The following is an 18,928-nucleotide window of genomic DNA, read 5'->3' on the forward strand; positions in this document are numbered from 1 at the left end:
GTATTTGCAAAGTCTGAAAAAGGAACTAGCCGTCAACGCCATGATTTATGGAACAAAACTGATAAATGACAGATTTCCGGGTAATAAAATATACTGTACGATTGAGCTCTCATTATGTTTGTGGAATTCGTAAGACAAGGGACTATGACGGTGCTAAGGTGGTTGGTGAGGATGGTAAGAGAGTGTGGGAGTTTGAGGGAAATGGCTCATAGTCGATTAAGGAGGGTTTGGGCCAGACTTAGCCCGTTCGTGTAGCTTGTACCGGATTCACCATCGGCTGGGGTTGCGCGTACATGCGCGGTCGCTTTGTCATATTGGGGGTATCTGCTGCACTGGACATGTCTGAGATTTGCCGTCGATGAGGAGGACGAGCTGCGGCTGCTGCTGCTGCTGCCGCCGCGGTGATCGCTACCGGAGGTGCTGGGTATTGGACTCCATTTTGATCGACTGCATATGCGGCAGGTGCTGGAGTCGCAGGCACATATTGGCCTGGAACTTGCTGGAGATTCGGGTGAACGGTGGCCATTCCATGGAACTGGCCCGGTGATTGCCAGTTGCTCATAGACCCAGCTGGCGATTGACCTGGAGAGCTGTCCTCCTTGACTGAATGTGTTGCCGAGTTCTGAGCAGCCATCGTAACCGCCGCTGCCGATTGCGGAGCATCCATGCCGGGTGGAATAGCCTTGAGGTGAACCAAGTGCTTCTCGAGCATGTCGAGTAGACTTTTCCGTGTAAAGGGTTTCGGAAGTACATCATCCATGCCTGAGTAGAGTCAGCAAATCAGCTGTGACAGTACGAAAAGAAAAAAAGACATACCATGCTGGAAGTAGAGCTGGATATCGTCACTTCTAATGTTAGAAGTCATTGCAATTATGGGCGTCCGATCGAATTGGCGGATGAGATGGCAAGCAGAGACACCATCGAGGTTAGGCATAATGATGTCCATTAGAATAAGATCATACTTGGAGCCATCTTGAATTTTGTTGACTGCTTCAAGTCCATCGAACTAGTACATTATCAGTATTGTTTCCACAGTGGGGCAGAAGACAGTGAGACGTACCGCAGTATCAATAACACAAGAGAACGAGTAAAGAAATTTTCCACCGATTTGCCGACAGGTTGCATCATCCTCCACAAGCAAAATTTGTGGGCTGCGCATCCAACCAGGGTCGACATTAGTACTCTTCTTCCGGTTTTCTGGAAACTGCCGACGAGGATCCTCGAGTTCTTGTTTTGGTGGCATGGGATAAGGCACATTATTGACATGGTCACTGTACATGGGGTCGATACCGTTTGTAGCGCCGACCGGGTAAACTACCGGCTCAATCTCGCCGTTCATTTTCGGGTAGACCAGAGTTGGCGCTGCGGCGCCTGCCGCTGTAGGCGGGCGAACCACGCCGTTGCGCGGGCCAACGTCCATAGTGGGAGTCGAAACCACCGTAGTCGGCTTTGGCGGCTCAGCCATCGATTCCACACCGGTGATGTTAAGCTGGATCTCGGCATTCATATCATTCAACAGCTTCGAGGCCTGTTGCAGGGGAGACGACGGCTCGTCTTCTATAGAAGCAACCTGGGAAGGACTCATGGTAGAGCCACCTTGCCCTTGGGCTGAGAAAGATGCTGCCGATTTGCTATCCCGCTTCTGCCGGGCGTCCGCGGAAAGAAGGTGGTTCATAACCTGGTGGATGACATTTTCATGGTTCAAGACTGTCTTCTGCACCCTCATAACCTCCTGCAACATGAGCTGGTGGTCCACCGTCAACTGCGCGTAGCGGTCCGAAAGATGCTGGATCTGCTGTTGTTGCGCTACAATTTGCTGGTTCAAAAGGTCTATTTGTTGGGTTGGGACCGAGTCGTCATGGCTCTGGGTTTGTTTGCGCGGTGCTGGTGCCTTTCGTCGGATGTTGTCCAGCGATTCCTTGCTGTTAGCCCTAAACTCGGGGTGTTTAAACTCCCACGCCTAGATAAAGTCCCAGTTAGAGCTAGTTCAAATGCGATGATGGCGTAAGGGTGGCAGCCTACATTCGGACCGTAAGGACATGAGCCATTCTCCTCGTTGTTCTGTCGGACTTTGTGGAAGTCGTATTTATTAAGCTGGCGTACGAAACTGGCGAAATTACTATGCTTGAAGTGTTTCGGAAGAATGGATTTCGTAAATTTTTCGCACTGTCAAAGAGCATTGCACTGGTCAGTCTACTGCGACGGGCAAATCAAAGATTTTCGGCGGAAGACACGGGGGGAGGGGAGCGCATTACCTCCAAAACCACGAAACTGTCACCGTCGTCTCCCCACCGAACGATTTCGGAGTACGAGGGATCCTCCAGCATCCTTGTAGAGCATCTTGTCAGAAAAAAAGAGTCTTCAAAGCGAGCAAAGCAAGAGGCGAGCGCGATGCGAAACAGCTCGGGCGAGGGAAAATGCCCGATAGAAAAGCAAAAGGACTCACTTGTAAAGTTTTCGCACCTGCAAGACAAACTCGTCAGCATTTAATCATGATGCGAAATAAACTGGCCAGCAAAAAAATTATGCTGAAAACCATCAACATCCAAGGCAGCACTCACAAAATCGCTGGAGTTACCAGCGGGGGCGGTATTGGTTGTGGTCTGGCCACCCTCCATCGTGGGCTAGATGGGTCGCGACCGATCGAACAAGCAGCAGGGTCGCAGGGACGGGAGAACAAGAGCTTCGATCTTTACCAACGGGAGAGAGGGAAAGGATGAAAAGGAACGGAGAGAAAGAGGCTCCGAGAAGGGGGATAAAAAAGAAGAAGCGGAGAAGAAAGAAAAGACGACAACCAGTCGAGGATGGATGGTCGGTAAAGTCGAGAAGAGCAGAGAGAGTCGAGTGTAGTGGGACTCTTGGTGAGTTGTTGGAGGCGTTGAATTATTCTTCCGCGGATCGACCCAGAGTGTCACTAGCCACAGTTTCTACAAATAAAAATAACCCAGGGGACAAATTTATTTTTAAATACATATACGCAAGGAGAATTCAGATATCAGTTCAGAGACTCGATGATATAGTGGATTAAATAAATCAGACAAAAGGAATAAAGAGGAGAGTAAGAAAGAAGGAACAGAAAAAAAAAAAAACAGTCAGCGGAAGGCTGGCCGAGAAATGTCAGTGCGCCGAAATGGAGGGGGAAGAAGAACAGCGGATGGACTGTCGAGAGGGGAAAGACAGAGTGCATCTACGGTACAGTTGGATGCATCTATATGCATATTGGAGTGGAATTAGAGAGCTACAAAAGAGCAGAAAAGCTGTTCGAGAGCAGAGCTGTACTGGGACCGTTTGACTCCGTGCGCCGTGCAGGCAAATGTGATGCCATTACAGCGCAAAATATCGCAGATCCACAACGAGGGGAATTGACCGTTATCCTGCATGTTCGGTGTTCAAGCTTCAGTTCAAGATAGCTTGATATGAAGATAAATCACAGATCATTCTCTTCTGATTTTATAATGGTTTAAACTTTCGGGGACCCTTTTTTTTTTTTCTTTTCTTTGTCTGTTTTTGCTTTTTATATCCAACCATGTCAATAAATGAAGATCCTGTCTGTGACCATCTATAACACAGACCATCCACACATCAATAGCATCAATATTCTGTCTCAGTGTTGGCTATAGTCAATTCGGAATACTGCTATATCTGGTCTTGTACTATATTTAAAATCAGACTGGTCTTATGAAGTGGATTCCTTGCATGAAGATATTATTGACGACTGAAGATATATGCCCAGAAACAGCCACCAGCCCTATGGATTAAAAACCTAGATTTAATATTCTAGTCTATATTTTGTACTTTTGATAATTCGATAATTGTATCTGTATTTATACTAATCTATTATTGCAACATCTGTTAAATTAATTCATCATCTCTACACGTTCGCAGACAGCCGAGTTGCGATGACGAAATAATAACCCCGACCAGCCAGCTCTATTCCGCCTCTCGGGCCCTCTGACCATCCTACTTATTCTCTCTCTTCAATTCTTCCCTCCATCTCCATCTCACCACTTTTATCATCCTTCTAATTCCAATTAACCTCCATCTCATTCCATCAACCTCAACCATGTTCGCCGCTCGCCGTTTCGCAACCAGCGTTCCTCGCGCCATGTCCCAGAGGGCGCTGTTCCACCAGACTGCTCCGGCTTTCGTTCAGAAGGGAGACGCCATCCCCGATCTCGATGTCCTCGTCGAAAACTCCCCCGGCAACAAGGTCAATCTCGCCAAGGAGCTTAAGGGCAAGGGTGTCATCATTGGTGTTCCCGCTGCATTCAGTACGTGTCCTCCGCTCTTTTGTCCAGCCAAGCGCGGGCTTGTTCCCTGATGGATTTTTTCCGACTACGTGGTCGCGTGTGCATAAAACTTGAAACAATAAGGGTACTTGCTGGTATAGATTGCTGAACTGTGGGATTATAGGCCCTGCTTGCTCCAGCTCTCACGTTCCCGGCTACATCAAGCACCCCAAGCTCAAGGAAGCTGGTCAGGTCTTTGTCGTCTCCGTCAATGACCCCTTTGTGTAAGTTTTCTCAGCTATAAACGCTGTACATTGTATTCATAAGCTTATTTTGAATATAGGACCAAGGCTTGGGCTACTTCTCTTGACCCTTCGGGCAACAGCGGCGTACGTGATATCCTTAATTGACTATTGTCCAACACTAACATAACCATAGATTCGCTTCTTGGGTGACCCTACTGGCAAGTTCTCCGAGGCTCTCGATGTCACCTTCGACAGCACCACGATCTTTGGCAACCACCGAAGCAAGCGCTATGCGCTGGTTGTCGAGAACGGCAAGGTCAAGGAGGCTTTCGTGGAGCCTGACAACGCCGGCCTCAATGGTACGTTCGACACATTCTCTGTCAATCGTCCTGGTTCATTTTTGTTAATATAAAACAGTTTCCGCCGCTGAAAAGGTATTGGGTTAAATTTATAATCTAAATACAATCATGTAAAGTAGAGCCATCAGTCTGGCGATATAGAATTTATTATTTTTCTCATCCATATTCCACCAGCGAGACACAGTCACGGCTAGGCATCCAATACAATGTACATCATTAATCCTCCAATAACGCCTGCCTCCATGCTAAAGACAGCATGAACCTAGATGGGATATCATCGAATTCCTGGTCCTGTCTCCATTTTCATCCTCACTGATGCAGTGCCTGCCACTGTGCAGGGGTGTAGCATTTGGGTGTCCAAGCGTGGATCGCAGCAATCTCGGCCTTGAGGACCGAGTTGACCAGCCGGTGTCGGGCGAGCATGTTCTTGCTCTCGAATTGCGGCGAAACGATAACCGCCTGATAAGCCTGTCCACAACCACCTATTCTCAATATTAGCAATGACCTGACTGAATATACCGAATAGAACGAGCCCGAAAATCATAACAAATTTCGGTTACGTGGAAGTAACCGTTAACCTCGGGGGGAGGGAAAGCATCTTTCTCATACCAGACAAATCTTCAATCTCAACAAACTGAGCCTGCAGTTGCTCAGTCAACTTGTGCTTCAGCGAATCCGCCGTGATACCAGAAGTGTCAGCCATAGCAGCGTTAACAGCCGCAAAGGAGCGCGCGGAGAGCGAAAAGGACGATTTCTGATGAACGGGGACGGAGGTGCGGAGAAGATAACGGCAGCTTCTGCTCAGCGAAGTGGCGCGGGAGAACATCAAGCGCGGTGGTTTAAGTAGAAAGGGCTAGGGATTTAAGGATAGGGTTCGTTTCAGGTGGGAAAGATAGATAAAAAAAACAATCTAGTGGAGGTGGGACGGATTGATTTGATTGTTCGCAGTTTGGCCGATGACGGAATTATTCATCCACTCAGTTCTGCTGCTGTACGGGGCAAGCAACGGTGGCTGACAATTGCTCGGGTTTTCGTTTGGTCGGATCACCAGATGTGGCTGGTGCGGGTCGCTGTGGCGCAGGGGGCTGTTTTATGTCATGCATCGATCTATCTTCAGCCAGTTTCATCGTGTCGTTCGGGTCTTATTACCAGAAGAGAAGAAGATATCCTGGCTTGGTCTTGTTCTCGGATGATTTCGCCCTTCTGAACTATACCTATACTTCTATGTCCCTCTTTCGTGCCTCTCTGCGTCGATACTCCGCAATGTCTGCATCATTCCCCGCTTCCTCGTCGCCCTTTACACGGGCAGTGGTGAGCTCCATGAAAAAGCTGTATGTTCGTTGCCCGTACTATCACTGCTGATATAATTTCTAACATGCATATAGTTATCCCGAGTCATTGGCAGATAAGAGCTGGGATAACACCGGCTGTAAGCTCCCTGTCACTTGTTTGTTGTTCAGAATGCTCACAGCTTTCGCAAAGTGCTCCTCGAAGCACCCTTCAACCCTGCACAGAGACAGAAAAATTCCGTCCTGTTGGCTATCGACCTCACCAAAGCCGTCGCCGATGAAGCTATTCAGCGTAAAGATTCGGTCGTCGTGGCCTACCGTATGCAGCTACCTATATCAAGATCTCTCTATCAATTGGAGACTAACATACTACCCAGATCCAATTATTTTCCGGGGCCTAAAGTCTCTCACTCTCCAAGACCCCCAGCAACAGTCCCTTCTTAGACTGGCGCAAGAAGGCATCAGTGTCTACTCGCCGCATACAGCTGTAGATGCCACCCCTGGTGGAATGGCAGACTGGCTCTGCGACATTGTCACCGGAGCCATCGCCCCATCCCCCAACTCAGCCGGTCCTTCTCCTATCGAGAAATCCTCTTCTCAAAAATACTCCTCCCCAACATACCCCCAGCCGCAGCCTTCTGTGCCCTCTTCTGCACCCGTCCCCGCCCACACCAGGACTACAATCCACCCCTCCCCATCCCCCGTCCCAGAGGGCCTCGAATCTGCAGGAATGGGCCGTCTCGTCACCTTCTCCACCCCGCAGCCCCTCACCACCATCATCGACAACCTTGCCCGGGGTGTCGGCCATCCCGGCGGAATCCCCATCGCAATCCCGCAATCCGCCTCGATCGACACCATGAAGATCCGCACTGTGGGCGTCTGCCCCGGTTCGGGTTCCAGTGTCCTTCTCAAGGGGGGTAATATCCCTGATCTTTGTTTCACGGGTGAGCTGAGTCACCATGAAGCGTTGGCAACCATTGAACGCGGTTCGGCGGTCGTGGCCCTGGCCCACACCAACACCGAACGTGGCTACCTGCATGCTGTCATGCGGGAGCGATTGGAGGAGACGTTGAAGAAGGAATGGGAGGCTGAGCGAGGCGAGGGTTTGAGAGCATTGGAGGAGAGTGCCAAGGAGGGAGGGGCTGGTGTTGTTCAGGGGTTGGAGGAAGCTTTCAAGGATGTTGAGAGTGCTGTTACTGTTAGTGAGCGGGATCGAGACCCGTATGGAATTATGATCCGACGGGCTTAATTTGCTCAACCTGGATGAATGATTGAATACTGCACGGGAAGATGAAAAAAGCTGGTATAATAATAGAAAAGACAAATAAATGTCTAATTATCAAGAAACAGCTAGGACCAAAGTTTATGCATAATATATACAGATGAAATAAAATCAGACAAAATAAGAGTCTAACTCAACAACACACGAATCTCACCCGTAGTTCGCGGGAAAAGCACCCTCAGACTCCAATCCCTGTCTCCCTGATCTGCATCCTCGCCATCAACACTGGCATCACCATCACCCTGCGTAATATCAATCTTTCCTCTAGCTTCATCCGCGCCGATAATCATGCCCTCCACGAACTCAAAGTCTCGACAGAACGCCTCGACCGCCTCCTCCGTGACGCTCTTGACGAAGGTTGCGCTTTGCACGCGCTTCAGATTGTCCGTAGCATCCATTAGGGCGGATGGGAGGAAGTCGTCGAGTTGTTGGCTGGTTGCGATGAGGGCTTCGGGCTGGAAGGCTGGGAGGTTGGCTATCTCGGCGATGTTGGGATGTTTCTGGTGCTGCTTTTCATCGGAGAATGGCTCCAGTTCTTTCAGAAGCACCTGGAGACCTGAGGTGTCCAGTAGATAGTGGTGTTGGATCTCGAGGAGGTCCACCCGCATTGTAGAGAGTTCTGTCGAGAGAGGACTCGAATGCGTTACGCTAGCGAATGAGAATGCCTGTACTGCTGAGCGAGCAGTAAGAAGGATGTTCGTCTGGTAGATGGTGCGCGCGGTTTGATCCTTGAGATCCTTCGCTGAAGACTTTGCGAGCTCTAGGAATGGGTCGAAGGCTGAACGGAGGACTGGCGTAAACTTGTTCTCGCCATTCATTGACTCCAAATCTTCTGCCCCATAGGAGGCCTCGTAAGTCTTCATGAGGGAATTCAATTCTTCTAATTCATCCAGCAGGAATTGTGGAGCTGACAGGTCCTCCGATGGAACCAAAGCGGAATGGTCGGTGGAGAGACTGTTGACCTGGTCACGCATGAGGGTCTCAAAGTGGATGAATGTAAACTTCTCCAATGTCTGGATAAGCTCAGCCAGATTGGACTTGTTTCCCACCAGCTTGGTAAAAGTGGTACGATAGAAGGCAAGTAAGTTGACGACGTTGTAACAAGTAACCGGGTCCTCATGGCCTTGGATGACCAATTCAACCCTCTGGCGTAACGATCGAGAGACTCCAGTAAGATCACGGTTGACAAGATCGCTGAGGGCTTTGTGTCCATCGAAAGCAACCGCCTCGTCTTCATCAATCCGAGCCCAAGGCTCACTACTCAGCCCGGCCTGGATGCCCTTGGCAAGTTCCTCGCCGTCCGCCACGAACAAAGCCTCCAGGGCTTCCCGCTCCGAAACTGCCGTAGAATGAACCCATGCAAGCATATCTCCAATATAACGCAAGGGATCATGAGCAGAGAATTCGATTGGCTTGACGTTCTGATCTCCTCCCGCCCCAGAAACCGCATCGGTAAGAGCATAGTGAAAGGCATCAGAGAGAACATAATCACGCGCTTCAGCGAAGAAATCCAAGCAGCTGTGGAACAAGCTTGGTCGCTCGGCCAGTATACGCAGCGCTCGTCTGATGGAACTGCTAATGCGGGGATCTTCAAGATTCAAGGACTGGAATTCCTTTTGGATCCATTTGTAGAGCTTCTGGTAAGCAGAGTTGAGACTTCTAGTGCTCTTCTCCATAACCTCCAATCCCAACCTTTGGTTTTCCCCTCCCAACAGGACTTCGCAATCGTGGTGTATTTGTTTCACCCGAGCAAGCACGTCGAAGAAATGCTCGTTGATAGGCTCGGCGGCCGAGGTCAAAACCAGCAGGTCTTCCTCTGACACTATGAAATGTTGCGTGAATGCATCGAGAAGTTGCTGCTTCGTCTCCGATTCTTTCTTCTGGTTCATCAACACAGATGCTTCCTCGAGGACGGGCGTGGTGTCTTGTTTGGCAAGGTGGATGTGCTTCCGCATTTCATCGCATGTTTGATTCAACGTCGATATCACACTTCCGATCCGTTTCAATTGCTATCGAAAGTAATCGTCAGTCAATGCCTTCTGTATCCACCGGGTGCAACACCAACTCACCTCCGCAACCTTGCCAAAATCACGCACAATTTCAGCATTGCAGTCGACAACCTCCTTCTGCACGTCTAGCCGTAATTGTCTCCGTGTCTCCGCTGTATTTTGAATTCCTCTGAGGCTGAGGGTTTCCAGCGCATCTCGAATGTCGGAATCCGCATAGGAGGCCGAAAGCACACTTGTTAATCGGTTGGATAAGGCATTTGATCGCTGGATGGGCGGGGAAAGCGGAGAGGCAGCTGGGGACGGTGTTCTCATTGAGGCATGACTAGGAATCATCCCAGGCGGCGGGAAATAGCTCGCCATGGCGGGTTTGGGTTGTTGATGTTATCTATCTTGATGGCGCGAAAGGTGGTCGCTTCAACAAAAGCTCCCCGTGGAGAAGAACACGGGATGCCGGAATAACACGACCCCGGCTATTTTTGTTGCTGATCAACAATCAAGCTTCTTTCATTTTAAACTTAGACAAGGAGTTGATAATTTACATTTATTCTTATTTATCTATACTCCGTATTGATTTGGCAATTGACTCCCAGTCCTCCACTCGCCATCTCAAGAAGAAACCCAACATCTCCACTCGTTATCATGGACAGCCCACTTCTCTCCCCCGCAAAGGCACGACAACAAGCGATCCAGGCCAAGGACTGGGCCTACGTGAACTCCTGGCTGAGTCGTCAATATGCTCCAAAGCCTGTTCCTCAATTCGAGCGAAACGAAGATACCCTGAGAACTCTACTGGCTTTGGCTGCTGCCAACGACGCAGCCGACGAAGAGGCAGCATTGTTACATCGCGCGCGCGAGGAAGCAGTGCAAGGATTTAAAGCCAGAGAAGAGAAAGAAGAACAACAAAAGAAGGAAATCCTAGATGAAATGGAACTTTGTCTGGACGAAAATGGGAGACGGGATCTCAACGACTTAGCGGAAACAACGGCTATACTGGGAACGTTGGGCACGGAGAACAGAGATCTAGGCCAGTCTATCATTGAATTGACCAGGGATGAATTTGATGCTCAGGAGCAGGTTTTTAAAGTGGATATGCTACGGAAATATTTGGAGACAGAATTGGCGACGCTACAGCAACAACTCGAAGAGCTCAGAACCGATAAAGCATATGAGATGTCTCCCAATCTTCCGGCGCTGACAGCAGAATGGACTCGCAGTACAAAGCTGCTAAGCGCAAAGGTTAGAGAATACCAGGACAGGATTGCGTCTCTTGAGAGAAATAAACCCAAAGGACCAACGATCGAGGAACTGGTTGTGGATGAAGAGGGCGTGATCAAACTCAGGGAATTGGTCAAGACACTTGAGACTAGAATCAAATTGCTTCACGACTTACCCAAGGATGTACCGGAGGCGAAAACGCAATACAAAAAGCTAGAACGTGAACTCGTCGAGCTTACCGAGGAACGAGATACGATGCATGAAAATCTAGGTGGCAAGAAATGAGACGGGAAGTCACAATGCATCTGAATATGATGTTTGATATTTCATTCATTAAGTACATTAACATCCATAATAATAATAAAGATACAGGACGACCTATGAACTGGTATCGTTGAACTCGTCATGAATCATGATCGCACACTAGGCCATGCTCAATGAATCCTTTCCAGCATTAATCAATCTAGTGGTCACCAAGGCCGACTGCGTTCTTGGCCTTGTCAAAGCTATAACGAAGTATTAGATTAGCACATGAGCAAATTCACCATCATCGCTATATCAGACTTACAGTGACTCAGAGGCTCCGCCATTGTTGTTGTCCTTGGCACGCTGTGCGCGATCGAAGGCCTCCTGGGTGGAAGACTTGCTATCGTCAGGCTGCAATCCACGAGTGACACGCTCTTTGGCGTCAGTAGCAGTCTCGGAGATCTTGTCCTGGGTGGACTTGGTAGAGTCAGGAGTGATCTCCTCCTTGGCCTCTAATTGATATGTTAGCATGGCGTTTCAATTGAGGATGAGCATGTGCGAGGTCACATACTTGTGGTGAAATCCTTGCGTCCTTGGTCAGACATATTGAATGGATTGGTTTTTATGAACTGTTTGAGTCTTTTGAGTGGATGTGTTTGAATAGAGAATTCAGAATGATTGTTGATGGATGAAGAACGATTGAACTGCGCTACAAGGAGGTTTATATGGCTTTTCTCTCGACAGCATCTTCAACCTTGTTACGCTGAATCCTTCTCCATGACGTAACTAATTACCTCAATGGAGAATCCCTACGCCATATTCAATGGACATCACGAGATAGAGTCAATCTGGACCTTGGATTTGAATCATCTACCCCAGATTCTGAGCCATTATTGGCTAGAATCCATGGAACGTCGAGCCAGCAAATGAACGCCTTATGCACGTCACTATTACACCCGGTGACGCTTTCCAAAAATAACAGGGAATCAGGGTTCTGGAACGCCATCAAGGAATTCTGGCTGGTTCAATGTTTGTTTGAAGCGCAAAAAGCAAGCGAATTGCGACGATGACGTTGCATCCGAGTCATAGATTAGATAAGTATAAACTAGCCTAATATAGTTAGCGGCTTGACGTGACATATTTTCTCGGACTATTAATTATGCCGGCTCCCGAACGCACTATACCGTATTAGGCGTAGTGGAAAACTCCGCTGATAACAGGAGGCGGTGTGGAGAAGCAGAAAAGAGCCAGCTGTTCACCGCCACGCGTCGAGTCATGAATGCTTCTTCGCTGGTTGCTATTTCTACCTTACACGCAGGCCAACAACAACACCCCCTCAATGAGTCTAGGACTTCCATCCTCTTGTCGGGTCTCGTCGACAACCATGTTGATCTGTTTCGTGTCTTCGTTACATGCTTGCTATTCTCGCTATCAGTTATAGTCATCGTCTTTTGATAAATTATTCTTTATTTGTTCTGATCTTCTACCCCGCTTTGCCGCTGGAAACGTTTACAACTACTGCCTACATTTTGTACCCAAAAACCCACTAAACATCCAGTTATTTTACGCTGAAATCATCAATGCCATCGTCGGTTGCATCCTCTTCCAACTGGGATTTCACTCCGGTGATTAACCTGCTCCGCTCGCCCACTTATGGGAGCGGTGACTTGTCCATCCCTTCTCGCCACACTGAACCTCAAACTGTTTCATCGTCTCCTGGAGAGACAGCCAAAAATGTAACCAACGAACTCGGTGCTCAGGCACACAATGCGAACACCTTAAGCAATACCTCACCCAGACTTGGAGATTTCGGCTCTCTTTGGGATCTTCTGGGTCAAGGTACCACTACTCTGGGCGGTGCAAAGGCCCCCAAAGTGGAACCTTCTCACCAGGAACCCGATGCCACTCCCACCCAACAGTCTTTTAAACCATCTACAACCGTGAAGATCCTGAAACGGCCTTCCACTAAAGTCACGGATACTGAGACGCCTTCGAGAACCCCTCCGAGGCCAATCCCTGTATCGGGCAAATCCAAGTCCCGAAGCCTTCAAGATAAAGCAAAAGCTGGGCTTGGCGCTGTCGACCAACCTAACCACAAATCATACGATACGAGCTCATCGGAGAGTAATGCGGAGGTGGAATCCGACGAGAACCTCAGCAATGTTTTCGACCCTCCCTATTCAAGGAAGCGCGGAGTTCTGCCCTTGGTCCCATCCCAAGTAGCCGCTTCTGATAAGCACGAGCCATATGATACCCCGCCCTCTTCTTTTGACGAATTGGAGGATTGCTTTTCTCCGGAAACCGTCAAGAACCTGCCGAGCAATGGTCCGATTCGCGTTCAACCTATCGCATATAAATCGGCAAACGATCGAAGAGTTGGCCTCTTAACTAAGCTGCTGAAAAGCTTCCCAGACTACGCAGAGGCCGTGTCGCAAGCTGGACGGCCTGTGAATGGAAAGACCAAGAAACCCTCAGCTCGACCTGTTCATGTTTTTGTTGACATGTCTAACGTAAGTTTGTTGCTGGATATCTATCTACACATATAGAATTTGGTTTTAGCTAACTGAAACAGATTATGGTTGGGTTTCACGACTCGGTGAAAGTGTCACGGAACATACCTATCAAGACTCGGATCCGCCGTTTGCCTCTGTCGTTCCAAAACTTCTCTTTGATCCTGGAAAGGGGTCGACCAACCGCCAAGAGAGTCTTGGTTGGATCGGACCGGTTTGCGGCAATTAACGAAGGCGAGCAGCTCGGCTATGAGACGAACATTCTGGATCGAGTTCAAAAAGTGAAACAGTTGACCCGTCGTCAATTGAAGTTCCGCAAGTCCGCAAAGGGTGAATCTCATGAGCTTTCTGTCAGCAGTTCTGAAATGAACGATATGCCTGCAGAGCGATGGGTTGAACAGGGTGTGGACGAAATTCTACACCTGAAGATTCTGGAAAGCCTACTGGATACGGACGAACCGGCAACGATTGTCCTAGCCACGGGAGACGCAGCGGAAGCTGAGTACTCGGGAGGATTCATGAAAATGGTGGAACGGGCTTTGCAGCGCGGATGGAATGTTGAACTTGTGAGCTTCACGCAGGTGACTAGCTATGCGTATCGGAAGAAAGAGTTTCGAACGAAATGGGGGAATCGGTTCAAGATGATCGCGTTGGATGAATATATCGAGGAGCTTTTAGATATGTGATGGGACAACAAATTGCTTATCCAAACAAGGATTCTTTGCTATCTGAATAACTTCATTTCAGTTGTAAATTGAGCACCTGTGAATTCCTGCTTCTGGTTAGCTTTGCTGCTTCAGGAATGGTGCCCAGATACTGTGCACTGTAATCACTGCCTGCTGCGGACCTAGGACTATAAGAACCAACCTCTCACTGTTCTAACACTTCTTCCCTTCTCCCTCCTTTCTTTTTGCGTCGCAAATTGCGGCTGAGCCCTTCCTATCTCTTCACTATTACCAGTATCATTGCATTTATCCTGCCGACGACTACGAGAATAATGTGGATGCAAATGGCAGTCCTCTTTTTCTAAAAGGCAAGCCAGTCGACCCTTGATGTGGTAAAGGTGATCTAAAATAAATTAAATAAATTTTGTCATATCTCGCATATATTGTGACTGAAGATCTTACTTTTGGAGCCAGGGAGCTGTGCAAGTGAATTAAATCGTAATCTACAGCAGTAATATCACTAGAGCCGATGGTACTGTTTAGCTCTGTGGGATTAGAGACGTCATATAATACAGAGTAGCTGGTATATTGGCTATTGATAGTATCAAGCATAAAAGTCAACATTGTGTGTTGCAAGCACTCACCACATATATAAAGTGGCAAGGTTGACAAAGTGATATGCAGCAAGCTTCGAGCCGCAACCCTGACAGTAGCCACACTAGCAGCCAGCATGCAATTTCCCTTCATCCCATCCTTGTAGCCTCTCTCAACTTTGCAGCTTGCAAGCCTAGCCAGACAGCTAACTTGTAGAATATTCTACTATTAGTTATCTCCATCTCATCATTGATCATAATGGCGAGGAACAGGAGACATGGCTTAGCTCTATTAGAGCATTGGCAATGAATTCCTCCTTTGTTATATCCCCACTGTCCACGAGCGCTTTTTTCTCCTCCATCTTCTCCAAGACTTCATCATACTTATCTAACTCGTTTACCTTCCACGCTGCGAATGCCTCAAGCTCTTTGGTGTTCTCAAATTCCTCCTCACGCCTTGCCCACTCAGCAACGCCTAAATGATGGTGCAGCTGGGTAAAAGGAAAGCTGTGATGGTCATTAAAGCCAGATGAGAGGAGCATGTGTAGCCACATGGCCCCAGAGGCTTGCGACCACTTTACAAGGCTAGAGAGCTCCCCATCTTTGTACTCTGGCATTTTTGCCTCTTCCTCCTCCAAGATACGCATGAAAATCTCCAGGTATTTGAAGTACCGGGCGGCAATCTTGGGTGGCTCGTCGTCGCCATTATAGTCCCAAGTGCTGTTAACGGGCCTGTCTTGGAGAAGCCACCAGGGTGCCGAGCCAAATAGCTGGGCAGGTCCAATGTATGACCATTCAAGGTCCACTACCCCAATAACAGTGAGGTCTTCCTTGCCACGGACTATCAGATTGGCCAAGCCAAGGTCATCACAAATCAGCTTGAATTTGCAAGAGTCATACTTCGTGTGGACTAAGTCAGGTATTAGGCTTTTTAGGACCTTGAACGCCATATATTTGTTTTTGGCATCATATGGACCAACAGTCGAGTTTGGCTGATGAACGAGCTGCTCCCAGTCCTGTCCGACGACATATTGAAAATACTCGGTCGTCGTCGCGAACCCCTGGGCTTGGTCACCTAGGCATCATTTGCTTAATTAATGCACTCGACCCTCTAGAGCATTATGAATGAGAAGGGAAAAGGACAGAAGCAAGGCGTACCGAAAGTGTCAACTCCTCCATCTTGCAGGATGCTATGTGCCTTGAATGTTAGCGGTCGTGGCAGCTCAGGGCTTTGGGCTTCAGCCTGTGGTGACACCAGACTGCCGATCCGGTCAAAATCAAGCTTGAAAAGCTGAAGCAGAAAATTCGCCAACTGTCTATAGATAACTTCAATATCACTATCACTGATGTCCTCCCTCACGACTCTACTAGGGCGCTTGGAGTTAGGATCCTGGAGAAGGTCACTAAGGCTCACACCATTAATAAAGTCCATCATGATGAATGGGCCTAGGCCAAGTGGGTTGCTGGCAGCGGGACCCCACGCCTGGACTCTCGGGACGGGAATGCTAGTCCTATCGTGGATGATTCTAAGGGCCATCACCTCCATGGCAACTTTCTCATCGGTATAGTTGTCACAGACCCTACCCACACGAGGAAAACGAACCATCCAGGCGGTGCTGTCACTGAAAACCATCTTCATACCAGCATTGAATGCGCCATGGTGAAAGGTACCGTCAAGTTGACAAGGAAGCTTGTTGGGATGAAAAGTCGACACCCATTGGCAGAGACGGCCTATTCTGTGCGTCTCGTTCACCTTGTCAACCCAAAGCTGGCCCTGCACCTCGTGGAAGAGATCGAAAAGCGCGTTGGTGTCCATAACGTCCCGGCTTCAATGGTGGAGGACGAGCAGGTTGGGGGGAGTACGGCTTTGGTGAGTGAGCTGGTCGAAAGATGCGCGAGATCGGGCGCTGCGCACGTTTTATGGGTGGTCATCCATCCGCGTATGGGCTTTGAGCTTGACGGCCTCAGTCTTTTGGGCGTCCCAATATCTTCCTCATGCACGAGCAGTATCGACTTGATGGTGCACAATAGTCCCCAACCTATCAGCCTTGTTTAATACTTCACGTAGTCCACTTTCGAATGTATGCAATATCTGTTGGTCGTATGTTAAGATTAAGCGATCCTCGGAGCAGTCTGAGTAAATATGTGCGTACCTTCATTCAATTACTGCAAGACCTTTCAGTGTCTTAGCCTTGAAGTCTAGGGGGAGCTATCAAAGGCTGCGGAAATACTGAAACCTAGCCTGAGTATCATTGCAGAGAATAGGATTAGTCTAGTGCTGCTACTCGCTGCCATCTAGGAGATCAGATCCAATATAAGAGAGGGACTCAGTCTCTAAGGTGACTGAAAGATGCTTGGCGGGTGCAGAATATAGAGCAAAACACGTGATGGGATTAAAGTAGCGGCCGTAAACAGTCAATAGCAGTCATTTTCAGCCTCGATTTCACTCACTTTCTTAAGTAGTATGTATACCTATTCATGGCAGTGTAGACTGGCCAATCAGAACGTGCAGTCTTGCAGCCATCGATCGCAGGCGGACGTCATTGCAGTCCCATTGGGCGGCGGAAGACAACCCGCCGCAGTCAGCAGCAGTTCTGTCGAGCATCAACACCACGACGAGCTGGTCGAGAGAACAGACGGACAGGCTGAGAGAAAGAGATAAATAGCCTGGATTCCACCCGGCCAGAAATCAAAACCGAGCATCAACAACATCTACTCTCTGTCTGGTCATATCGTTCCGATCAAATTTCATCATACCCATCCCCTCTTAACAACGACAACAACAACATAACGATTGATCACTACTCCTACAAAACAAACAATATGACTTCCTCATTCCCTACTCGAGAATTCTACGGCGGTGCCATCGGAGGTATCATTCCCCAGGGCTGGATCGATGCAAGGTAAATAAATCCAGTTATACCCCTCTTCACCCCTCCATCCCAAAAAAAATCGCATCACCAACAAAAATACCTAGTGATCTTCGCGAAGTCCCCGACCACCAAGAACTCTACCTCTCCCCCACAACCCTCTCGAACATGATCATCGAAATCAACCAGCGCGTCCCCGCAGAAGAAGCCCTCTCAGCATACGACATTCACCACCCCACCACCCCGCGCGGCGGCGCCCCCGCCACCCAAGAAACAATCGACAAGGCTGCCGCTCTGTACCATCTCAACGACCTCCGCGACGAAGGCGATACACTGGAGGTAGTCACCGCGCCGGAGGCGGTGTCGTTGCCGCGATTCCGCAGTGCGGGTCGCGATGTAGACGCTTACAAGGGTGTGGTGTCGTTCACGACGCCTAAGGGGCAGCGGAGAGGTGGTGGTGGTGGTGGTGGTGAGAGCCGGGTGCCGGTTTCGGTGGATGAGACGGCCGCTGGGTCGAGTGTGGCTGGGTCGCAGACGTCCAAGTTGAGTTGTCACTATCTGCTGGCGCGTCTGGAGGAGCAGGAGACGGATTTGGTGGTGTTCTTTAATGTTCCTCGGGATGAGTTTGACGCAAAGGGTGACCCGCGGGGCTTGTCAAGAGAAGAAGAACTAGCCACTGAGGCAATTGCAAAAATGGTGGAAAATCTGGAGGTTAAGGATTGGGGCCTCTTTGTTTAATGGCCGACTGTGAAGAGGAGAGGATAAAAACAGGAAAGGAATATAGTCTGCTTTGAGACATCGCAGGACAGGACACAAAGGGTACAACAATTTCTGGGAATGGAATCAAGATCTGGAATAGATGGATGGAATCTACACGACAATGTTGAGATGAAGAAAACAAAGGAATGAATGCACGATGGGAGCAACACATGTATAAGACATGCAGCCAACAATACAACGGGAAATCAAAAGGAACAGCCATGACTATTACGAAATAGATAGAATAGATAGCTTCAACAAATAAAAAGAACACATTTATATTCAGATTAACTGCTAATGCAATAGCAGATATCTCCCGCCTGAGTATTCGGCAAATGGCTTTATATACGGCATCACACATCCTTTGTTCAGTATAGCTTCGTAGATGCTTCGTCAAACACCAGGACCAAAAAAAGAACGCTCATGTACACCAAAAAGGATATTAAAAGAGGGAAAAGAAAGAAACCATAGTATGCCCGCTACAAAACAACAGAAGCCCAATCATACCGAATGACAACTGTTCGGGTGGTTCGTTAAAACAAAAAGGGAATGCTGTATGTAGGTAGTATCACAAAATCGTACAAAAACCTGCTCTGCTTGCCATAAGCAAAGGGAGTCAATCCCGTGGGATAGAGAGTGTCCAGAAAGGAATAATAG

The 18,928-nt window shown here is 48.7% G+C and overlaps 10 protein-coding genes across 10 annotated transcripts; 5 read left to right on the plus strand and 5 right to left on the minus strand.

Moving 5' to 3' along the window:
- Positions 1-127: 127 nt before the first annotated feature.
- On the minus strand, positions 128-2,806 carry skn7 (putative stress response transcription factor SrrA/Skn7). Its single transcript, XM_040832269.1, has 7 exons — positions 2,562-2,806; positions 2,447-2,463; positions 2,256-2,328; positions 2,023-2,166; positions 1,061-1,960; positions 817-1,006; positions 128-762 (listed from the first exon to the last, which is right to left on the minus strand). Exons 1-7 carry the CDS (start codon positions 2,616-2,618, stop codon positions 239-241), a joined length of 1,905 nt encoding a protein of 634 aa, XP_040694008.1. The 5' UTR covers positions 2,619-2,806; the 3' UTR covers positions 128-238.
- Positions 2,807-4,063: 1,257 nt separating this feature from the next.
- Positions 4,064-4,920, plus strand: ASPWEDRAFT_22524 (peroxiredoxin family protein; the record flags this gene model as incomplete). The annotated part of the gene is made up of 5 exons (XM_040832348.1): positions 4,064-4,271; positions 4,414-4,513; positions 4,573-4,618; positions 4,668-4,833; positions 4,892-4,920. The coding sequence occupies 5 exons, from the start codon at positions 4,064-4,066 to the stop codon at positions 4,918-4,920; spliced, it is 549 nt and encodes a 182-aa protein (XP_040694009.1).
- A 222-nt stretch (positions 4,921-5,142) lies between these two features.
- On the minus strand, positions 5,143-5,659 carry ASPWEDRAFT_166410 (BolA family protein; the record flags this gene model as incomplete). The annotated part of the gene is made up of 2 exons (XM_040829988.1): positions 5,143-5,315; positions 5,443-5,659. 2 exons carry the CDS (start codon positions 5,657-5,659, stop codon positions 5,143-5,145), a joined length of 390 nt encoding a protein of 129 aa, XP_040694010.1.
- A 437-nt stretch (positions 5,660-6,096) lies between these two features.
- ASPWEDRAFT_101355 (Nif3-like dinuclear metal center hexameric protein) lies at positions 6,097-7,371 on the plus strand (the record flags this gene model as incomplete). Its single annotated transcript, XM_040827375.1, has 4 exons — positions 6,097-6,164; positions 6,219-6,262; positions 6,316-6,441; positions 6,500-7,371. 4 exons carry the CDS (start codon positions 6,097-6,099, stop codon positions 7,369-7,371), a joined length of 1,110 nt encoding a protein of 369 aa, XP_040694011.1.
- Positions 7,372-7,532: 161 nt separating this feature from the next.
- cog6 (Golgi transport complex subunit COG6) lies at positions 7,533-9,773 on the minus strand (the record flags this gene model as incomplete). Its single annotated transcript, XM_040827424.1, has 2 exons — positions 7,533-9,413; positions 9,474-9,773. 2 exons carry the CDS (start codon positions 9,771-9,773, stop codon positions 7,533-7,535), a joined length of 2,181 nt encoding a protein of 726 aa, XP_040694012.1.
- Positions 9,774-9,896: 123 nt separating this feature from the next.
- On the plus strand, positions 9,897-11,386 carry ASPWEDRAFT_33694 (uncharacterized protein). The gene has a single exon (XM_040833842.1). The coding sequence runs from the start codon at positions 10,053-10,055 to the stop codon at positions 10,911-10,913; it is 861 nt and encodes a 286-aa protein (XP_040694013.1). The 5' UTR covers positions 9,897-10,052; the 3' UTR covers positions 10,914-11,386.
- Positions 11,092-11,479, minus strand: ASPWEDRAFT_166414 (heat shock 9/12 family protein; the record flags this gene model as incomplete). The annotated part of the gene is made up of 3 exons (XM_040829989.1): positions 11,092-11,134; positions 11,197-11,386; positions 11,446-11,479. The coding sequence occupies 3 exons, from the start codon at positions 11,477-11,479 to the stop codon at positions 11,092-11,094; spliced, it is 267 nt and encodes an 88-aa protein (XP_040694014.1).
- Positions 11,480-12,290: 811 nt separating this feature from the next.
- On the plus strand, positions 12,291-14,366 carry ASPWEDRAFT_33695 (uncharacterized protein). The gene is made up of 2 exons (XM_040833843.1): positions 12,291-13,384; positions 13,447-14,366. The coding sequence occupies exons 1-2, from the start codon at positions 12,455-12,457 to the stop codon at positions 14,068-14,070; spliced, it is 1,554 nt and encodes a 517-aa protein (XP_040694015.1). The 5' UTR covers positions 12,291-12,454; the 3' UTR covers positions 14,071-14,366.
- A 265-nt stretch (positions 14,367-14,631) lies between these two features.
- Positions 14,632-16,475, minus strand: ASPWEDRAFT_33697 (phosphotransferase family protein). Its single transcript, XM_040833844.1, has 2 exons — positions 15,801-16,475; positions 14,632-15,717 (listed from the first exon to the last, which is right to left on the minus strand). Exons 1-2 carry the CDS (start codon positions 16,456-16,458, stop codon positions 14,897-14,899), a joined length of 1,479 nt encoding a protein of 492 aa, XP_040694016.1. The 5' UTR covers positions 16,459-16,475; the 3' UTR covers positions 14,632-14,896.
- A 990-nt stretch (positions 16,476-17,465) lies between these two features.
- mog1 (Ran GTPase-binding protein MOG1) lies at positions 17,466-18,250 on the plus strand (the record flags this gene model as incomplete). The annotated part of the gene is made up of 2 exons (XM_040829990.1): positions 17,466-17,545; positions 17,620-18,250. The coding sequence occupies 2 exons, from the start codon at positions 17,466-17,468 to the stop codon at positions 18,248-18,250; spliced, it is 711 nt and encodes a 236-aa protein (XP_040694017.1).
- Between the last annotated feature and the right edge of the window lie 678 nt (positions 18,251-18,928).

Source organism: Aspergillus wentii, assembly GCF_001890725.1.
Source record: "Aspergillus wentii DTO 134E9 unplaced genomic scaffold ASPWEscaffold_1, whole genome shotgun sequence".
In the NCBI taxonomy this organism is placed as follows: Eukaryota; Fungi; Ascomycota; class Eurotiomycetes; order Eurotiales; family Aspergillaceae; genus Aspergillus; species Aspergillus wentii.